We start from the raw sequence: 21,784 nt of genomic DNA on the forward strand, positions 1-21,784 counted from the left end.
TTGTTGGTTTGCTAGCATAGGCCTAGAGATAAGACCTGTGGCAACATCTGGTACATGAGTGGGAACGAAGAAACCATAGTACAATTTCAAACCTCATAACTTTTATAGTTTTATCTCATTAAAAAAAATAAAATTATCTCATAAGAAAACTCATAACTTTAATAGTTCTAAAGCATGAAACTGTTATTGATGACTCTTCTTCCTAGGGATAATTAGCAGTGTTTGCTTTTGATTCTTCTCTGAGTAGAAATACCCATGAGCTAATTAATATGTTGCAGGTATGCAGATTTCCTGTATCGTTTGAATGACGATAGAAACATCAGGGCATTATTTGAACGTGCATTGAGCTCACTGCCGCCAGAGGAATCTGTTGAGGTGTTCTACTATTATTTGTTTCATTATCTAATTTTGCTGTTCTTGCTTGTTTCAGGGTGCCTTTGGATGAGTCCTGCCTATTTAATTTGTGAATTTGTGTTCTTGTTGAATGTTTATCTTCTTCTTCTTCAGCGTGTCTTGTTCCATAGTTTGGATCTTCTATGCCAAGATGGTTGCATGCTGGTGTTGCTCTATATCTCTACAGTTACCTACTTACCTCACTTAATGAAATGCTAACTGATAGATCCAAGAAACATGTCTCAATTGCTTTATGTTTAGGCTTGTCGGATGCTTTTTATCTACATGCTATTGCGACAACATTTTTCATGGTGAAGCCTGTTGTCTGCTTGCAGAGTTCTTTTTAATGAACGGTGGGGTTGGAAGAGAATGAGTCGGTTTATGTGACCCTTGTCTCCCCGGGACTCTGTATGTGTGCACATTGATGTGATTCTTTGGTTCTACCTTTTCTTTTTGAGATGGTAAGAAATAGGAACCAATCGGCTCTACTTACTTTTAAGTGAATGAGCCTGAGTTAATCTCTCATACATTGGTGTTTTCTTTCTGCGAATAATTCAAAAGAGGTTGAAGGGTACATCTATGAATATCCTTCGTATTTTTTCATTCACTGTGCATAGCTCATATATTTGCCTGGACTTCCTCGTCTTTTTTAGAATACAAGTAGGATTATGTATCTTATTCCTTTTCCTACTCTAGAATATGAGTAGGAGAAGTTACAGTATACAGAATCCTGCTTGTATTCTAACAGTCTTCATTCACCGTACGTTGCTCTTCTGTGACCACCTGTTAGTGTTGAGGTTGCACTGCTCCAAAATTTTCAAGTGGAGAGCTTTCTCTAACAATCCGTTATATGGTATGTCAAGAGGCAATTTAACAAGGAGATGGACTAGGGGTTAACAACTCCAACGAAAAAGTGCGGGAATGAATTGAAAGGTTTGGAACTGGAGAATATATTCATGAACGATGGAATTAGAGATATATCTAGCCATAAAATACAAATGAAGCTGAGTATTTTGTCCTAGAATAGGGGTCTGAATTGTCCAAGAAAAAGGGAATTACTGAAGAGTCCCTGTCACACCCGGAAGGCAGATATTGCTTTCAAGATTCTAATTTAGAGGGTGATGTAGGGGGGATTATCAAGGGCCTGTGGGATAATAGATTGGTGGATTTTGTACAACTAGAGACTATTGGGACTAGAGGGGGAATTATCATTCTTTGGGATATTAGAGTACTCGGTTACTTGTGGTAAGAGTCAGGACTTGCCCTAGCACTGGGTGTATGCTTCAAATGAGAGGAGGGAAAGGGAAGAAATATGGTGGAACAGAGGGCTTTTTGAGAGGGACCTTGGGTAGCTTGTGGGGATTTTAACACAAGTAGATACTATGGAGCTGAGAGAGTATGAGGTGGCAAGGTGACAATCAAGGCAAGTTTACAGTTAAGGCTGCATTAAAGATCTCAAATCAGTCAAACAATCAAGTGGGATGTTGGCCTAGAAAATGATATGGAAATTTAAAATTCCTTGCCTGGACACCACAATTATCAAAAAATTTATTTTTTAAACTTCCATACAATGACGAAAGACTCTAGAGTTTGGGACGAGGCACACAAAAGATCTAATGATAAATTGGATGTTTGGAGATAGGCTCTTGAGTCTAAAGGTTTCAGGTTGAACAGGACTAAGACAGAGTATGTCACGACCAAAAATAGGACTATGATCGGCGCTAAGGAGGTTAGAACTCCAAAGCAAGTCTCGTTAGTATTCTACAAAAAATCAAGCATTATTTCTCCTTTACTTGGGCCTATCCAAAAATTTTCTTGTCTCAAATCAACAAACCAACAACCAACATCACCAAAACATTCAACAATATCATCCTCAGCCCATTCACCACAAAATAACAACATGAAATTCATCTCCAGAATATGAGAAAAAGTCAAATACTCCACAAGTCCATAATAACGAAAGAATACTCAGGACTCTAATAAAGAAAATGACTAAGAAGCGACTCTAAGAGTTTCAAGAAGACCATAAGAATAAATAAGTCTTCACCCACGCGAACAAGTGCGGGGCTCACCAGGAACATGCCAACTCATATGCTCTTGTTAACGAAATCCTCACTGTCACTTGCGTTCTCTGAAAAAAATAGCGAGAAGTGAGACACTAGCTCGGTGAGTAATGACACTTAGCCACAACCGTTTTAGTGGGGACAAGTCATAAAACAAGCTAGTATGAAAATTAGAAAATATCATGAAATGATGCTCTTTCAGAAATTGATAACCATCATATAAGAAATTCATTTAACAATTTGATAATAACTAATACTATCATATCAAGTTTTATTCTTTGGGAGGCTTCCAAGAATGAATCATGTATTCATTATGACATTCTATTTCAAGAAATAGCCAATAACATCGGACCCCTCGTAAAAGAGTCAAATATCTTATCAGTAGGTCCCTACTTGAGGGAGATCACTAATAGTATGCTAGTTCTACCTTCCCATTAGCGAGGGTTGTTACAGTAATCTGTAAATACAAGGTGCACCAGGTCTAACGTGCCCGCTGTTAGCTACGAAATCTAAATCAACGTCTACTTCCATTTATACTTTCTTTGTAAACAGTAGGTACTCTTATGAAAGCATTTTCAAAATAGTACAGGGCATTTAAGTTAATATTAAATCATATTGCATATAAAATTGAACGAAACATGTCAAAATACTTATTTCTCAAATAAGTGAAAGAACTTTCACAATGCCATTAATCATATCTCAAATAACGGTCCATCTGACTTAAAACAATAAGAACATCTCAAATAACCATTTCAGTATTATGCCAAGTAAAAGACTTGACCCACATGCAATTTCAAAGCATCTAGTAATAATTTCTTAAAATCATGTATAAACTATGCAAGTTTTGAAAACACAAATTATGGTAAGGTTACTACACACAGTACACTTGTCGGAATATCAAATTTGTCACCTCGAACAATTGGTATGATTTCCTTCGATCAAACCTATAATCACATCATATCAATCTTGTGTTAGTTTCTTCGTTTACTTTTAAACATAACTACTTTACCCAATTCTAGGAATTTCATGATTTACCCATGATAACGAATCCACGAACTCTCTCTATTCAAGTAGTACTAGATTGATATTCTTCAACAATAACCATGAGTTTCCTTAATTCAATTAGTACCTTTGTTACCCAGCTCGATTGTTGGTCAAGCCAAATCAAGTCAATTGAATTTTCACTAGGTTCAACCTATACCAAAGTTATATAGCTCGATTAATTAAATTTGTATCCAAAAATTACACTTGACTGCTTATATCTTGTTTGTGGTAATTATTATTTTCAGTACCTATGTAAATTATCTATACTAAGAATCATGGCAAAGCTAAAAAAGAGATCTCGAGCCCAATAAAAATCTCTGTTGAAAATATGTCTCAGAAATAAAGTAGAAGTAGATAACTATTAGTAGTTTTAAATTATTAGAGTTCTATGTCTCTTAGACTTAGGAATTAGTTATCCCTTTGTTATTTGAATAGGAATTAGTTATTCCTTTGTTATTTGAATTTGAATTGAAGTCTAGTTAGAAATTTAGCTATAAATATATGTTTTGAGTTATTAATCAAATTATTTCCTTTGACAATACAATTGCAATATTTTTTTCTCCAAGCCTTTCTCTATTATTTCTTTAATTTCAAAGCTAAAAACCAACAATTGGTATCAAGAGCCAATTTCTTGAGAGATCTGTGAGAAATGAATTCTGAAAATAACTTTTCCCAAATAGCTCCTCCTGTCTTTGATGGTGAGAATTACCAACTTTGGGCAGTAAGAATGGAGACTTATCTTGAGGCTTTAGATCTTTGGGAGGCAGTGGAGGAGGATTATGATATTCTTATGCTGCCCGATAATTCCACGGTGGCCTAGATCAAAAGGAAAAGAAAATCAGAAAATCAAAGGCAAAAGCAACTTTGTTTGCTAGTGTCTCCAACAATTTTCACGAGAATTATGGCCCTTAAATTAGCAAAAGAAATTTGGGATTATCTGAAGGACGAATATACAGGAGATGAAAGGTATTGAATCTAATAAGGGAATTCGAATTGCAAAAGATAAAGGAATCTGAGACCGTCAAAGAGTACTCAGACCGACTTCTTGGCATGATTAACAAGGTAAGATTACGTGGCATAAAATTTAAAGATTTACGAATTGTTGAAAAAATTCTTGTTATAGTGCCTAAAAGAAATGAAGTATCAATAACTACCTTGGAAAACACAAAAGACTTGTCCAAGATTACCTTGGCAGAATTGTTAAATACATTGCAGGCGCAAGAGCAAAGAAGACTTATGAGACATGATGGTATGGTTGAAGGAGCTTTGGCGGCCAACCGCAAGACTCAAAGCAAGAGTAATAATTCAAGGAAAAACTACCCACCTTGCCAACATTGTGGCAAAATAGGTCATCCTCCATTTAAATGTTGGATGATATCAAATGCACAATGCAAGATCTGCAATCAACTTGGCCATGAAGCTGTGATTTGCAAATATAAATCTAAAAAATATGAAGCGGATGCCCAAGTCACTAAAGAAGAAGAAGAAGAAGATCATTTATTTGTGGCAATATATTCTTCCACCGAGAAATCTGATTTTTGGATGATAGATAGTAGTAGTACTAATCACATGATTTATGACAAAACTCTTTTTAAAGAGTTTCTGCCTTTGAAAAATAAGAAAGTCAGAATTAGGATTCCTGCAGAAGGAAAAGAGAATATTGCAATCAAAACAATTTCAGGTACAAAAATAATTTCAAATGTGCTTTATGTGCCCGATATTGATAAAAGTTTGTTAAGTGTTGGTCAGCTAATGGAAGGAGGATTTAAATTATTATTTGGAGATAAATATTGTCAAATTTTTGATTTCAAAAAACAAAAAGTGGAAATTGGTAGGAAACTTTTCTCTCTCTGGCACTAATCCAAATGTAACTTTTTCAAAAAAGAAAAAACCCTTTTTTCAACCCAAAACCCCACCGGTGGTCCTTCCGATCATCGGAATCCCTCTTTCACGTCTTCCTTCTCTCAATCCTTCCCCACCACAACCACAACCACAACCACAACCACCCTCTTCCGACCTAACCCCAGAAAACCAACCTCCGGAAACATTCCCACGCGCTAGCACGCGCCAAAGAAATTCTACAGTCACCGACGTCACACGCCTCACGCTCCGGCGCGTGACACCTATCAACCAGATCCTCAACTCACCTTGCTTTAACAACACTATTCGAAGGCTATTTCCGTCAGATTCAGACCCTTGATTCCAGGAGGACAACAGACAGAACCCTCTTTCTATCTGTATACGGACATGTGGGAAAATAGGATTTTTTTCAATGATGGTTCCAAGTCTTTCGACATTACCAGATGGTCAACTGATGAGCAGGTGTGGTTTGACTGGGTGGAACGAAGCAGAAACATGATGAGAAGAATAACTTAAGTAAAAAGGTGATGGAGTGGATATGTTTCGTCTTGAAAGAAGCCTCAAACGACAATAAGAATGTTGTGAGGAGATGGAGAATGAACAATCAATTGGTAGAATATTTTGGTACAAGAAAGTTTAATGCTCACGAAAGATTTATGAGCATTTTGTCCCTTAAAGATGCAGAAAGACCATCAATAATTCTGCTAGAAGCCTTTACTGCTGGGAGAGACATTGCTGTCAAGATAAGCAACTTCATTAATTACAACTAGCCAAAAGCCTACAAAATTTCGGACAAAATATATGATACTAAATACCCCTATGTTAAGGTAGTTGGAGATAGTAAATGGCAACCAAATATTCTTGAGAGCAAAAGACAAGAAGGCTCCACCTTTGCTTTATTTGATTATAGCAAAGGTTTACTCGGAAGATGCATCATTGAAAGTTTCAGCGAGTTTAACCATGAGTTGCCTACTCTTTCCGAGGTCAGAAAATGGGCCTCTGCAACTTGGAAGAAAGTATTTTGGATAAATATCTATGAAATGACGGGAAGCTCATTCTTTTTTGAATTCCCCACCAGGAATATGGCTGAACAAACTCTCCAAGGTGTGTGGACCTGGAAGAAATTAAGGGTCAGGCTGGAATGGTGGCACCTTACTATTGGGTGTAATCCAGCAGTACAGAAGTGCAAAACGACTTGGATTAGAGTGATTGGGCTTCCTCTTCACTTGTGGTCGCGAGAAATTTTCCAACAAATCGGAGATCTTTGTGGTGGATGGAAAGCAACTGTGGAAGAAACTGAATTGAAGAATCATTTGAAGTGGGCGCGAATCGAAGTATTAGGGGATGGTCGGAATATCCCAAGCGAAGTTACGCTCGTGAAAGAAGATCTAAAATTCCTTATTCTGATATGGGTGGAGAGAAAACCCACTTTTGAAAGAATTTCCATTAACCTCACAGCGACCGACGACGGAGAACCTAGAGGTACAAACAATAATTTTGTCCAGCAGACCATAGAGCTCTACAATGTTATAGACTCCATGGGATGTTTGTCAGCTGTAGACTGGAGAATGCAGGGAAACGTGGGGCAAACAACTTCAAATCTACAAACTCAAATGGAGTTATATGAAGAAAAGGTTTCTGCTATGGTAGATATGTCTTTTCCTTCAGGCCATTTTGACAGCAACAAGAATATGGGGCCTGATCCAGCCCAAATAACTTATAACAATATAGTGGAAAAGCCCAATTGTGACAAAAGGACTTGCTACAGTCAATGACAAACACTTCGACATCAGACCTGTCCATTAATTTTTCTGAAGTAATGCAGTCGCCAGATAACGGCAGGCAAATTGTAGCAAAGGAAAAAGATGAAGGTGAGAATTATGATGGGGGAAGGAAATTCTCATGGAGAGGTTCCCAATCGGGGACAACAACAAGTCTATAACAGCTCAACAATTAATGGAGAAATCTTTAAGTGGAAGATGTGATACCGCTGCAAACAGAACAAAATTATGCATTAATGAAGAAGGAGTTGGAAACTACTGTATGGGTTAAACAAAACTTGCTAAAACTCAGCAAGATGTTTGGAATTGATTACAAAGGCCACGAGTAGGAGACCCTTGAATTACTTGAGCTGGAAAATTTGATTACTTTTGATGTGGAATTTAAAAGTGGTGGAGGGGCAGAATCAAAGGGAAGGGAAATACTCAGAATGATCGATGGAGATAAAACTAATTACATGAAATGTGAGGGGTTTAAACTATCAGGGGAAGAAAAAAACGATCAAAAATCAACTTTTAGGCTGGAAGGCAGATATTGTATGTTTACAGGAGACCAAATTAGAGGGAGACTGTCAGGATCACATAAAACATATTGGGGGAGGAAAATGGACAAGGTTTGCTTGTCTAGAAGCCAGTGGTACAAGAGATGGAATTATCATGGTGTGGGATTCTAGAGTTTGGAAAGGAGAAGTGTTACAAATAGGTGCTTACTCCCTAACTTGTAGATTTGACTCAATTATGCAAGATTTCTCTTGTCATGTTTCTAGTATCTATGCACCAAATAGTAAAGTAGAAAGAAGACTAGTTTGGGAGGAGTTGTGAGCTGTGAGAGGTCTGGTAGAAGGACCCTGGGCAATCTGTGGAAACTTCAATGTATGCAGGTTCCATTCTGAAAAAGGAAACTGTAATAGAAGGATGAATTTTCAGACTTCATTGAGGACATGGAACTTGTTGATACACAATTGGAAGATGGCACTTTCACATGGTTCAAGGGAGATTGTCAATAGGCTGCTTTAAGGAAAGATAGATTTCTTTTTCTTCTGAATGGGACAAAAGCTTCAGCAACATAAAGCAGGTGTCTTTGCGGAGACTGGTTTTTGATCACGTGCCTATTGCTCTTCTTTGTGGCACCTGGGAGGCTCCAAAATCATATTTCAAATTCCAGAACTAGTGGATGCCAAAAGAGGGTTTTGTGGATAAAGTTAGAAATTGGTGGAATTCTTTTGAATTCTCTGGAAGACTTGATTACATCTTAGCCTGGAAGCTCAAAGCCCTCAAAGGGAAGCTCAAGGAATGGAGTAGGAGTGATACAGGGAATTTGAATCTACAAAAGTCAAGATTGCTCAGTCAAATAGCAACATTGGACTCTATCTTGAAAACTAGGATCCTGACAGTGGAAGAAGTGGCTGAAAAAGCGGGCTTATTTTTGGATCTTGAAGAAGTCCTCAAGAATGAGGAGAGTGCATGGAGACAAAAATCCAGAGCACTATGGCTCAAAGAAGGGGATAGAAACACTAAGTTTTTTCATCAAGTAGCAAATGCCCACAAGAGGTACAATCACATTGATAAACTAGTGGTGCAAGGGGAAAATATAATGGAACCAGCAAAAATAAAAGAAAAGAAAGTCAAATTTTACAGTAATCTATACACAGAACAGGAAGAATGGAGACCAACAGTGAATATCAGAAACTGTCCAACCATTACTGTAGCTGAAAAAGTATCTTTGCAGGGTGACTTTGAAGAGCAGGAAGTATATAATTGCCTTAAGATGTGTGCAGAAGATAAAGCTCCAGGACCAGATGGTTACACAATGGGATTCTACATCAAGTGTTGGGAAATTCTGAAGCATGACATCATGGAATCTTTGCACAATTTCCACGCACAGGAAGTGTTTGAAAAAAGCTTCAATGCTACTTACATAGCTTTGATTCCAAGAAGAAGGGGGCAAAGGAGCTGAAAGATTTTAGACCAATTAGTTTGGTATGGAGTTTCTACAAACTAATCTCTAAAGTCTTGACAGAAAGGTTGAAAAAAGTTGTGGAGAACCTGGTAGACTCTCAACAAATGGCCTTTATAAAAGGCAGACAAATTATGGATGTTGTGTTGATAGCTAATGAGGCAGTAGACTCTAGAATCTCCCAACAAAAACCTGGCATTCTATGCAAACTCGACATTGAGAAAGCATATGATCATGTTAATTGGGATTTTATTCTGGAAGTCCTTAGACAGATGGGATTTGGTAGCAAATGGGTTAACTGGATAAAGTATTGTATAACCACAGTGAAGTTTTCAATTTTAGTCAATGGTAGCCCTGAAGGTTTCTTCAACTCTCAGAAAGGGATTAGACAGGGGGATCCCATGTCCCCATTCCTGTTCATTTTAGCTATGGAAGGGCTTAATGGGTCCAAGGTTTTGAAGTGGCTAGGAACAATAATCAAAGAATAGAAATCACTCACCTTCAATATGCCGATGATACTCTTATATTTTGTGGAGCAGAAGAGGAGCAATTAAAGTTTTTGAGAGTGATCCTAATTTTGTTTGAGGCTATTTTAGGTCTTCGCATCAATTGGAGAAAGATCCATATATATCCCATAAATCACGTACTTGATATAGAGCTTTTGGCTTCAATTCTAGGAGGTAAAGTAGGCGACTTACCTACTGTTTACTTGGGCATGCCTTTGGGAGCCAAATCAAAGTATAAAATTCTGGGATCCTATTTTGGAGAAGTGTGGGAAGAAATTGTCAAGGTGGAAATCACAATACTTGTCCCGAGAGAGCAGGCTCACTTTAATTAATGTTGTCCTAGATGCTTTGCCTACCTACATGCTTTCCCTTTTCCCAATCCCATCTGGAATCACTCAAAGGCTGGACAAAATTAGGAAAACGTTCCTCTGGCAAGGGAACAAAGAGAAAAAAAGTTATCACCTAGTCAAATGGAAAGAGTATCACCAGAAGCAAGAGACAAGGAGGACTTGGCATTAGAAATTTGAAGCATACCTAGACTTCTGGAACTATTTAATCTGCTGAAAAATTTTCAGGGGACAAAACGGATTTGACCGCCTACTGTGGAGCGAAAACACAAGTGGAACATACAAGGTTAGCTAAGGCTACAAGATTTTGAATCAGATTGAGCCACAACTCAATAACTAGCCTTGGAAACACATCTGGAAAATCAAGATACCTTACAAAGTAACTTGTTTTACCTAGCTTCTTGCTAAAGAAGCAGTTTTAACACATGAAAATTTGGTCAAACGGAATATTGATTTGTGCCCTAGATGTTTCCTCTGTGAAAAGGAGTTGGAGACAGTTAACCATCTGTTTTTGCACTGTCGCATAACAGACCAACTTTGGAAGATCTTCATCAATCTCAGAGGCATAGCATGGACAATGCCAAGCAAGATTGCTGACACTCTTTTTACCTGGGAGGAGGCTGGAAGTAGTGCCGCGAATAGAGAGAGATAGAGGATTACTTTATCATGTATACGGTGGACCATCTGGTAGGAAAGAAACGACAGATGCTTTGAAGATAGATGAAATTCTGTCCAAAATATTAAACTTAATTGTATTTTGCTATTCTGTTTTTGGTGCACCAAATTGTATTCTAGTGACACGGAAGCAATCCTAGATGTCTTAAGCACCATTTAGGTCTGTAAATATGGGTTTTCAGTACTACCTAAGTACTGCATCAATACAAATGTTACCTTAAAAAAAAATTGATTCCACTAATCATAAGATTTTACAAGTTGATATGAGAGACAAAAGTTTCTTACTTAATCCAACAGAAGATGGACACTAGCCATGCAATAACAAAGATGAATTGACAGATTTATTCAAAAGGTCAAATTCAGCCGAAGCCGAAGCTGCAATATACAATTTCTGATCCAAGGAGGAGTGTTGAAAATATGTCTCAAAAATAAAGTAGAAGTAGATAACTATTAGTAGTTTTAAATTATTAGAGTTCTATGTGGCTTAGACTTAGGAATTAGTTATTCCTTTGTAATTTGAATAAAAATTAGTTATCCCTTTGTTATTTGAATTTGAATTGAAGTCTAGTTAGAAATTTAGCTATAAATATTTGTTTTGAGTTATTAATAAAATAATTTCCCTTGACAATACAATTGCAGTATTTTTTTACCAAGTCTTTCTATGTTATTTCTTTAATTTCAAAGCTGAAAACCAACAATCTCCGATGAATTCCCTTTCCCTTCTCTTTTGTCCTGAACGTATGGTCCCTTTTGTTTCACAATTCTACTTTCTTCTCTTCTCATTAATCAATTTTTTTCTTGTTGTTTGTTGCATGCTAAAATCCCCTTAAACCCTTAATTCCTTTTATTTCTTCTTTATCTCGAGCCGAGGGTTTATTGGAAATAGCCTCTCTACTTCTTCGGAGGTAGCGGTATGGATGCGTACATTTTACTCTCCCCAGACCCCACTTTGTGAGAATATACTGGGTTTGTTTTTGTTGTTGTTGTTGTTTACATACAGATGGGCTAAGGTCCATTCAATTCCCTTTTTTTTCCTTTCATGTTTTTTGCCCAACTTTTCTTTGGGCTAAGCCTACTTATCTTTTATTTTTGGCTAATGCGTTATATTACTAAATAGTACAGGTTATTACACTCTCCCCACCTCAAGAAATTCAGTCCCTGAATTTAAAACTATTGTATACCTGAAGACAGAAACAAATGAGGATACTTGAGTCTCATATCCTTTTCTGACTCCCATGTAGCTTCCTCAACGGTATGATTCCTCCATAAGATTTTCATGAACACAAATTCCTTTGACTGTAACTTTCTTGTCTATCAATAATAGTCACTGGTTCCTCCTCGTACGTTAAATTCTCATCAAGCTGCAAAGTTAGGGCTTCGAGAGAGGAGTTTGATATACATTTCCTTATAATAGAGACATGGAACACTGGATGGATGAAAGACATCTTGGGAGGAAGTGCCAAACGATAATCTACTCCTCTTATACGATCAAGTATCTCATAAGGTCCTATATATCTCGGGCTCAATTTACCTCTTTTCCCGAATCTCATCACACCTCTCATAGGGAGACTCGTAGAAAAACCTTATCCCCAACTGTGAACACTAAATCTTTTCCCTCTTGTCTACATAAGACTTTTGTCTTCTTTGAGCTGTGAGCAACCTCTGTCTAATCAACTGGACCTTGTCCATAGCTTTCTGTACCAAGTGTGGTCCTAACTCCAACTTCAAACCTCTCGAATAGAAGAATGACATCACCTACCATACAAGGCTTCATATGGAGTCATCTGAATGCTTGACTGGAAACTATTATTTTAAGCAGATTCAGCTAAGGGTAAGTAAGTATCCCAACTACCTCCAAAATCAACGATGCATGCTCTCAACAGATCCTCCAAAATTTGTATAATACGCTCAGACTGTTCGTCCATCTGCGGATGAAATGCAATACTAAGATCTAATCGGGTACCAATGCGTCTTGGAAAGATCTCCTAAATCGTGAAGTGAATTGTGATCCTCTGTCAAAAATGATGGACAATGGAACTCCACAAAGTCCGACAATTTCATCTCTAGTAACTGAGCATATTTCACTCCACTATATGTAGTCTTTACTGGCAAGAAGTGTGCTGATTTATTAAGTCGATCTATAAATTACCCATACATTGTCATAACCTCTAATGGTTCATGGTAATTCGATTGCAAAATCCATGGAAACTCTTTGATACAAGATCAAGCCAACAAGGAAAACAAGAGAACAACAACACTATGGAATCAAATGCCCCACACAGCTTCACTAGATTAAGAGATAAACAACAAGATTACAAGATAAAGTGGGTATATAACTTGACATACAATATCCTAGAATCTAAGAACCCAAACATGCATCAAATGAAAGGACCCTAAGACTAGAAGATATCAATACGAAGTTCTTACTTAGACCAAAAGGAACTCAATGACCTCAAGACCCAAGTTTCTAGCCAAATGACAACACAAGTGTAACCATACTTGTTACAAGTTTCAGGTTCCCCTCAAGAGAGAAAAGAGAAGCCTCAAATATTACAAGTCTTGTGTTAATATGAATAATGAACTATGGAAATGACCCTAATGTGTTCTATATATAGTAAGTTACAAAAAGAGTGGTAAATGACCAAGCCACCCTTGGTCTAAAAGGGCGGGTTTGGAGTATCATTCTAGGCCCTCTTCACACTTCAACAAGTGTAGTCCCTTAGATGGATTTACAATACACTCCCACACGGACATATTCATAAACATGCCTTGGGGTCTTTGTAACTCTGGAGCTTGGCTCTGTGTGAATGGTCTTGAGCTAGTGGCACTCGTATCATCCTTTCCATCTTGAAGGGAATTTGACCTCAAATTCGATGCTGGATCATCCTCAATCGTGTCAATGAGAGAAAGGTCACACACATTGAATTTGTTGTTTACTTGATACTCCGGGGGAAGGTCAATCTTGTAGGCGCTGTCATTGATGCTTTCAAGCACTGGAAAAGGACCATCACCCCTCGGCACCAACTTGGTTTTCCTTTGAGATGGAAATCGATCCTTTCTAAGGTGCATCCATACCCAATCTCCCGGTTCAAGAACAAGCTTCCTTCTTCCTTTGTTGGCCCTTTTTACAACCTCTTGATTCTTCTTCTCAAGCCGTAGCCTCACTTTCTCATACAACCTCTTCATGGCTTCGGCCCTTTTGCTTCCATCTAAGCTTACCACAAGATCACTTGACAAAGGGGTTAGATCTAAAGGGGGTAAGGGGGCTGAGGTCGTATATACACTCAAAGGGTGTCATACCCGTATTGAGTGTATAACACGATTGTAAGCAAATTCAACCAAGGGTAGGTGATCCTCCCAAGAAGTCATTTTACCTTTAACCATTGAACGTAGCATGAAACCTAAGGTTCTATTCACTACTTCCATTTGGCCATCGGTTTGTGGGTGGCAAGAGGTTGAAAATAACAACTTCGTACAAACCTACCCCACATCGACCTCCAAAAGTGACTAAGGATCTTAGAGTTCCTATCACTCACAGTGGTCCTCGAAACACCATGCAATTTGACAACATTTTCAACAAATTAAGAGGCCACACTAGATGCATCTTCACTTTTAGAGCATGGAATGAAATATGCCATCTTAGAAAACCGGTCAACCACAACAAAAATACTATCCCTACCTTTTTTAGTCCTTGACAATCCTAACACAAAATCCATTATCAAGCCAAGGACGTAAAGGAGTGGGAAGCGGGGTATACAACCCTTGAGGGAGGAGTCGAGACTTAACACTCCTACAATCTATACATTGGCCACAAATTTTAGCAACATCCTTACGCATCTTAGGCCAATGGAATTGTTCCTCCAAGATTTCGAGGGTCTTATCAACCCCGAAGTGCCTCATTAAGGCACTATCGTATGCTTCTCTTACAAATAACTCTCTCCAAGATCTAGAAGACACGCACAACCATCTTCTTTGAATAAATTACCATCAAACTTGGAGTAAGGATTTGATCCTCCATCCGTGAGCCACTTCGAGTAAGGATTTGATCCTCCATCCGTGAGCCACTTCTCCCTCCCTAATTCTTCATATTCCTTAAAGATAAGAGCAAAGTGAGGGGCCTCGGGTACAATGGTTTTAGGCTCTCAAATCCCATCAACTTAGAAGACAAAGTTGAAACAAGTACAGGTTTCCTAGACAATGCCTTGGCAACCATATTTTCCTTACCCTTTTTGTATTGAATAACATAAGGGAAGGTTTCTAGGAATTCAATCCACTTAGCATGCCGTTTGTTGAGCTTGTCTTGGGTCGAAGGTGCTTCAAGGATTCATGGTCCGTCCGAATCATGAATTCTTTGGGCCACAAGTAGTGTTGCCAATTACCCAAAGCTCTAATCAAGGCGTATAACTCTAGATCATAAGTGGAATAATTTAGAGTCACGCCCTTGAGCTTTTCACTAAAGTAGGCAATGAATTTAAGGTCTTGTATCAAAACAACCCCTATACCTACCTTATTAGCATCACGTTCAACTTCAAATATTTTATCAAAGTTGGGTAATTGTAACAAGAGTGCGGAGATGAGCATAGCTTTCAAATGTTACCAATGTCAAAAAAAAAAAAAATGAGCATAGCTTTCAAGGCGTCAAAGGCCTTAGCTTGTTCATCACCCCACTTGAAGGGTTGGTCCTTTCTAATGACCTCGGGCAAGGAGGCGACAATGGTGCTAAACCCTTTGACAAACCGCCTATAAAAACTAGCCAATCCATGAAAATTTCAGACTTCACTAATGGATTGTGGAGTTGGCCAATTTTTTATAGCATCTATCTTAGATTCATCCACTTCGACCCCTCTTGAACTCACAACAAAGCCCAAGAAAACAACTTCATCAACACCAAAGGATCACTTTTCAAGATTAGCATACAATTTCTCCTTTCTAAGGACATTAAAGACACTTTGTAAATGCAATACATGCTCATCTAGTGATTTGCTATAGACCAAGACATCATCAAAATAAACAACAAACTTTCCAATGAACGGTTTCATCACATGATTTATTAACCGCATGAAAGTGTTTGGTGCATTTGTTAGGCCAAATGGCATAACCATCATTCATAGAGACCAAATTTGGTCTTGAAGGCGGTTTTTCATTCATCATCGGGTTGCATTCTAATTTGGTGATAGCCACTCTTAAGATCAATCTTGGAAAACATACAAGAACCATTCAACTCATCAAGCATATCATTCAATCTAGGAATGGGATGGCGATACTTTACTGTAATTTTGTTGATGTCTCAGTAGTCCACACATATGCGCCATGTTCCATCTTTCTTTGGCACTAACAACACCGTAACCATAAATAGACTCATGCTCTCTTTGATGTACCCTTTGTTGAGAAGCTCGACTCATGCTTTCTTTGATGTACCCTTTGTTGAGAAGCTCCTCAACTTGTCGTTGAAGCTTCTTAGTGTCCGTAGGGTTACTCCTATAAGTCGGTTTGTTTGGCAATTTTGATCCCGGCACAAAGTCAATTTGATGTTCAATTTCCCCAAGTGAGGGTAGCCCTTGCGGAAGTTCTTTGGCAAAGACATCCTCGTAATCTTGCAAAACAAGAGAAATAGACGGAGAAGTAGAAGAATTAGAGGGGTTAGTGTTAAAACAATGAGCCAAGAGAAGCATAGGTGTGTTTTCATCATGTTCGAAAAAGAGTTCTTTCCTCCTAGCCAACATCACCACATTACCCTTGCCCTTTGAAGTTGATGACCCCTCGGGTTCCTCCTTTTGCCCACTTTCGGGTTCTCTCATTTTTTCACTATCGGTTTCTTGCCTTTTTTCTTTAATTCTCTCATCTTTTGATGCAATTCATTCACTTGTGATGGCAAGAGAGGGTGAAGTGTGAACTTTTTACCATCCATCTCAAGGGAGTACCGATTGGTCCTCCCATCATGTTTGGTAGACCTATCATCTTGCCAAGGTCTACCCAACAACAAGTGACATGCTTGCATCGAAATCACATCACAAAGCACTTTATCATGGTAGTTTCCCACCTTAAACCGAATTACACATTGCCTTGTGACTTTCAATTCCTCCACACTTGTTCAACCATTGTAACTTGTAAGGACTAGCATGTGGAGTAGTAGGTAGTTTCAAGAAATTCACCATAGTGGCACTAGCAACATTTGCACAACTCCCACTATCAATCACCATGGTGCACACACTTTCTTTAACAAGGCACTTAGTATGGAATAGGTTCTTCCTTTGGCTAGGATCATCTATTATCTTACTAATCATGGCTCGTCTCACCACAAAATTTGGAACTAGACACTCACCCTCTTGCGGCCAAGTATCTTCTCCGACATCTTCTTCTTGCACTTCATTCTCATTGTGTTCTCCATCTTGACGCTCGGCCTCATTCTCCTCGGCTTCAAGACCCACTTCCTCTCCAAGATAGTATAACCTTCCTTCCCTAAGAATCACATTTCGTCGGTTTGGACATTCATTATCTTTATGTCCCTAACCTTGGCACTTAAAACATTGGAACCCCTTAGGATTAGGATACTTGTTGCCATTTTGTCTTGGAGGGTATTTTGGGACTATTTTGGGTTCGGGTTGTCTTGCATTGCCGAGTTGGTCCTTGTTCTTGGGCCAACCCGAGGAGTATTGAGCCATCTCCTTGTTTCTAGGCCAACCCGAGGAGTATTGAGCCATCTCCTTGTATGTTGATCTCTCTTTCAATTTCTAGGGCCGCTTGAAAGATACCATCAATGGTATCAAACTTGTGAAGAGTCAAGTGAGTGGAAATTTCCTTGTTTAATCCAACCTTGAACCGAATGATGTCATGACCAACTTGTTCCCCCAATGATCAAGCTTCAACATGAGTTGTTGAAACTCATCTTAGTAGGCCATAACACTCTTGCTCCCTTGCCTTAAATTGTACAACTTGGCAAGGAGCTCGTGTCTATAGCTCTCGGGTAGGTATCGTTGCCTCATGAGATACCTCAACCTAAACCAAGGCGGTGGTTGGCCTTCAATCAACTCATTCCCAAAACGTTTGACATATTCCCACCAAGTGTTAGCATATCCCTCAAAATAAGCCACGACATAGCAACTTTTCTTTTCCTCCGAGATATCATTGACTTGAAAGATCTTGTCACAAGATGATTCCCAAGCAAGGTAGGCCTTGGGGTCACTTTCTCCTTTGAAGATTGGAAGACACAATTTGATGGTATTGATGCCTACATCCCTATCTTGGTGGCGGTTCACTTGTTGGTTCCATGGACCAACTCTTCCTATGCCCTCGGTATCCCCTTTGATCCATACGACCTCCTCCCTCATATAAGCATCATCATACACTCCATACCCTTCATGTTCCTCTCTACCATATTCCTCAAAGTGGACGGGACGATTTTGGTTAAGTAGGACGTGGTTTGGAGGAATTGGATTTAGTGGTGGTGGTGGCCTTCGGTTGAGTGGAGCTTGGAAGGGAGGCTTCAGATTTAGTGGAGGTAATTAACGACCAAGTCCTTCTTGTGGGACTTGAGGAGATTGGGAATGGAATGGTCTATTGGAATCTCGGTTTTGAGGGAAAGAAGTAGCTTGGCTTGTGGCATTTAGTGGAGCTTGGGGTGAATTTAGCATTTGATGTAAGGCCTTGGGAGTGATGGTAGCGGATGAGTTTCGGTCATGTCCACTTGAAGAAACATGTTGAGGCGTAGAAGGGCGAGAGTTCCTTTGACTCTCCACTTATTCTAACCTCCCACTCATTGTTGACATACCCTCTGATACAAGATCGACAAGGAAGACACAAAAACATACACCAAATCAGTCCACAATCTTAAGGATCCGAGGACCACATGGAAACCACTCTCGGATTCGCTACCAACAACAAGAATACAAGAATTAGTGGTGTCTTTGGCACCAAAACAGCAGCCCAAACTAATGTTAACAACAATTTATGAAGAGCAAAATGAACAATAATAATGTGAAGAACAACAACACATACACGGCTTCACAATAACAACATAGAATCGGTTACAAGACTACAATAAGACAAAGATAGACAAATGGATGGTATAATATTAACAACCCAAGAGCTTATTCCACTCTAGGACCTTTAATACCATGCACAACATAAGCCTATCTCTTACGTGACCTCAAGGGAACGGGATCCCCAAGCAATCAACGTCTCAAACTAGCTACCAACACAAGTGATCCCACACTTGTTTACAAGGAATCCACCTTGCAAGCTCTCACACTTCGAAATGTCTCTCAATTGGCCTCACAAGTGTTGGTAACTCGTTTATACTCTAAGGAGATTACTTGGTACCAATTGGGGCTCGAGGTCGGAATAGATTCTCTTTTGAAACAACTAAAAGAAAATACGTACGGACTTGAACCAAGAAACTACAACGAATTTCAAAAAGATATAAGCACACAAAGAAACGTAGACACAAATAAACAGACCCAAAAACTAATTTACAACGTAGCAGACAATTACTAGTTTGTTAATTAGCAATAGAATCAACAAAATGCAACTAAGAAACAAAGATTAGAAACTAAGAAATCAAAAATTTGAGCCTAAATTTGTTGTGTGAACAGTAAAACGTGACGTGACAACCATGTATTGGTTGCGGTCTTAACAAATTTTATTTTTCAAAATTGGAAGTCTTGAACAATTTGTGATTTAGGATTGGTGGGGATTGATTTAGGAGGGAAATAAGTCTTGAAATCCGATTGTCAAAAGTGGAAGACTTGACTTTTTTGTACCATACTCCCTAAAATAAGGTCCTTGAAACAAGGAAAGTTGTTGGGAAGTGATCTACTAGTTGATGGGTGAGGGTAAGTCTTTCAAGACTAACAAGCTTTCACCTTTTTCTCTTCAACTTTGTAGATCTAGTATTCACTTTATTTTAACAAGTCTTGAAAGGGATGAAGAACATCAAGAACAACTTCAACAATCACCAAGAACACAACAATCCCAACGTCCAATTCCAACAACAACAAGGCCAACAAATCACGGCCAAGTCCACCAAGATGGCAACATAATCGGCTAAGGCTATAAGTTCACAACAACACTTCAACAAATGCAATCTCAAATTTAGATCTTGACTCAAAGAGTGTTAGTGATGAAGAAAACTAACACTTGAAACACCAAGACAAACAAAATGACTCCTATACCTAATGTTCAAGTCTCGGCCAAACACAACAAACTTTCGGCCAAGATCCAAACTCAAGAACACTAATCTTTTTTTTTTTTTGTATTTTCAAGCAAACTAACCCAAGATTGATCTTGTGGGAACAAAATCAAAGCCATGCTATGATACCAAATGATACTAGATCAACAAGGAAGACAAAAACATCCACCAAATCAGTCCACAATCTTAAGGATTCGAGGACCAAGATGGAGATCACTCTTGGATTCGCTACCAACAACAAGATTACAAGAATTAGTGGTGTCTTTGGCACCAAAACAGCAGCCCAAACTAATGTTAACAACAATTTATGAAGAGCAAAATGAACATTAACAATGTGAAGAACAACAACACATACACGGCTTCACAATAACAACATAAAATCGGTTACAAGATTACAACAAGACAAAGACAGACAAATGGATGGTATAATATTAACAACCCAAGAGCTTATTCCATTCTTGGACCTTTAATACCACACACAACATACACCTATCTCTTACGTGACCTCAAGAGAACGGGATCTCCAAGCAATCAACGTCTCAAACTAGCTATCAACACAAGTGATTCCACACTTGCTTACGAGGAATCCACCTTGCAAGACTCTCTCTCTCTAGAGTTCTCAAATATATCATCAAAATTATGAGAAAATGATCTAATATGTTCTATTTATAGCCTAGGTTACAACTTATTACAAAATGACTAAAATGCCCTTGATGAGCCATGGCAAAGGGGCGGCCCTTGGAGTGTCCATATGGACGGCTTTGGAGTGTTGGGACTTGTTCTCTACACTTCAAAGCTTGTTCCATTAGTTGGGCAGCCACCCGAGCACGAGTTCTTTACATATTGGTTCACAATCACGATCGTACTCGTATCACCCTCCTTCATTGTGGCCAAGTCCCCTCTCATTGTTCCAAATTTCGTGCCCAATCTTTCAAGTGTTCGGGTGATAGCCTCAAGAGAGGCTCTCATAGTATCAAGAGTATTGGCATTCACGGTTTGAGACGTGGTTCCTTCCATTGTCAATGTACCTAAATGAATACCTGCAAAACAACAAACAATTAGTTCAAAAGAGCCTCACAACATTTACACTCTTTGGATCACCTTACATTTAGTTCCATAAGTGTTGTAAGTTGGCTAGTAACCCGTGAGTATTCAAGGGATGAGTATACTCTTGTCCGCAGTAGATTCTTGTTTGAAGACTCAAAGAAATTTCGTCGGACTTGAGCCAAAAATTTACAACGAATTCGAAAGATAAAAGCACTCAAGAATGATGACGTGTGAACAGTACAATGATGACATGGCAGTCCGCAATTGGCCTCGGTTCTAAACGAATTTTATTCACCAATTTGAAGTTCTTTTTTCAATTCAGAATTTGGAATGGATGAAATTGGTCATTGGAGGGAAAGCATAAGTCTCAGAGCCTTTTTCAAATTCAAACTCAAAAGGTGAGACTTGACTTGTACTACTTCCTCAAAACAAGGTGCTCGAAATATGAAAAAGTGGTTGTCAAGTCTACGAGTAATATGATCAAGTCCTTTCACCAACAAGCTTTACAATTTTATCTTTCACCTTTTTAGATCTATTATGCACTTTATGTTATGTGAAGAACAACAAGAACACAACAACTTTTCAAGAACAACACCAATGCAACCAACGTCCAACTCCAACCTTTAGCAACAAGTCACAACACACGGCCAATCTTCAAGTTCATAACAACCACATCAACAATATAAGCTCAAACTTTAGATCTAGACACTTTTAGTGTTAGTGAGAAAGAAACCAACACTAGAAACACTCTAGACAAACAAAATACTACTAGATCTAGTCATAAGTTTCGGCCAAGACACTTCAAGAATACAATCACTTCTCGGCCAAGAAACAACACAATGTTACTACCTTTGGTAAGATCTTTCCAAGATTTGATTTTGTTGGAACAAAGTCAAGCATTGAGCTCTGACACCAAATGATACAGGG

General features: G+C 38.6%; 1 protein-coding gene across 9 annotated transcripts in view; it reads left to right on the forward strand.

Moving 5' to 3' along the window:
• The window catches only part of LOC107840215 (cleavage stimulation factor subunit 77), a 65,164-nt gene that overhangs the window by 27,760 nt on the left and 15,620 nt on the right, over positions 1-21,784 (forward strand). For all 9 annotated transcript variants that reach the window (XR_007043747.1, XM_047395026.1, XM_016684006.2 and 6 more), the window contains one exon: positions 279-375. Coding sequence is in view for 8 of the 9 variants with exons in the window: in XM_047395026.1 (XP_047250982.1) it covers positions 279-375 (97 nt within the window). In the remaining variant the exon portion in view is untranslated. The remainder of the gene's footprint in view (positions 1-278; positions 376-21,784) is intronic.

This window comes from Capsicum annuum, chromosome 8 (assembly GCF_002878395.1).
Source record: "Capsicum annuum cultivar UCD-10X-F1 chromosome 8, UCD10Xv1.1, whole genome shotgun sequence".
NCBI lineage: Eukaryota > Viridiplantae > Streptophyta > Magnoliopsida > Solanales > Solanaceae > Capsicum > Capsicum annuum.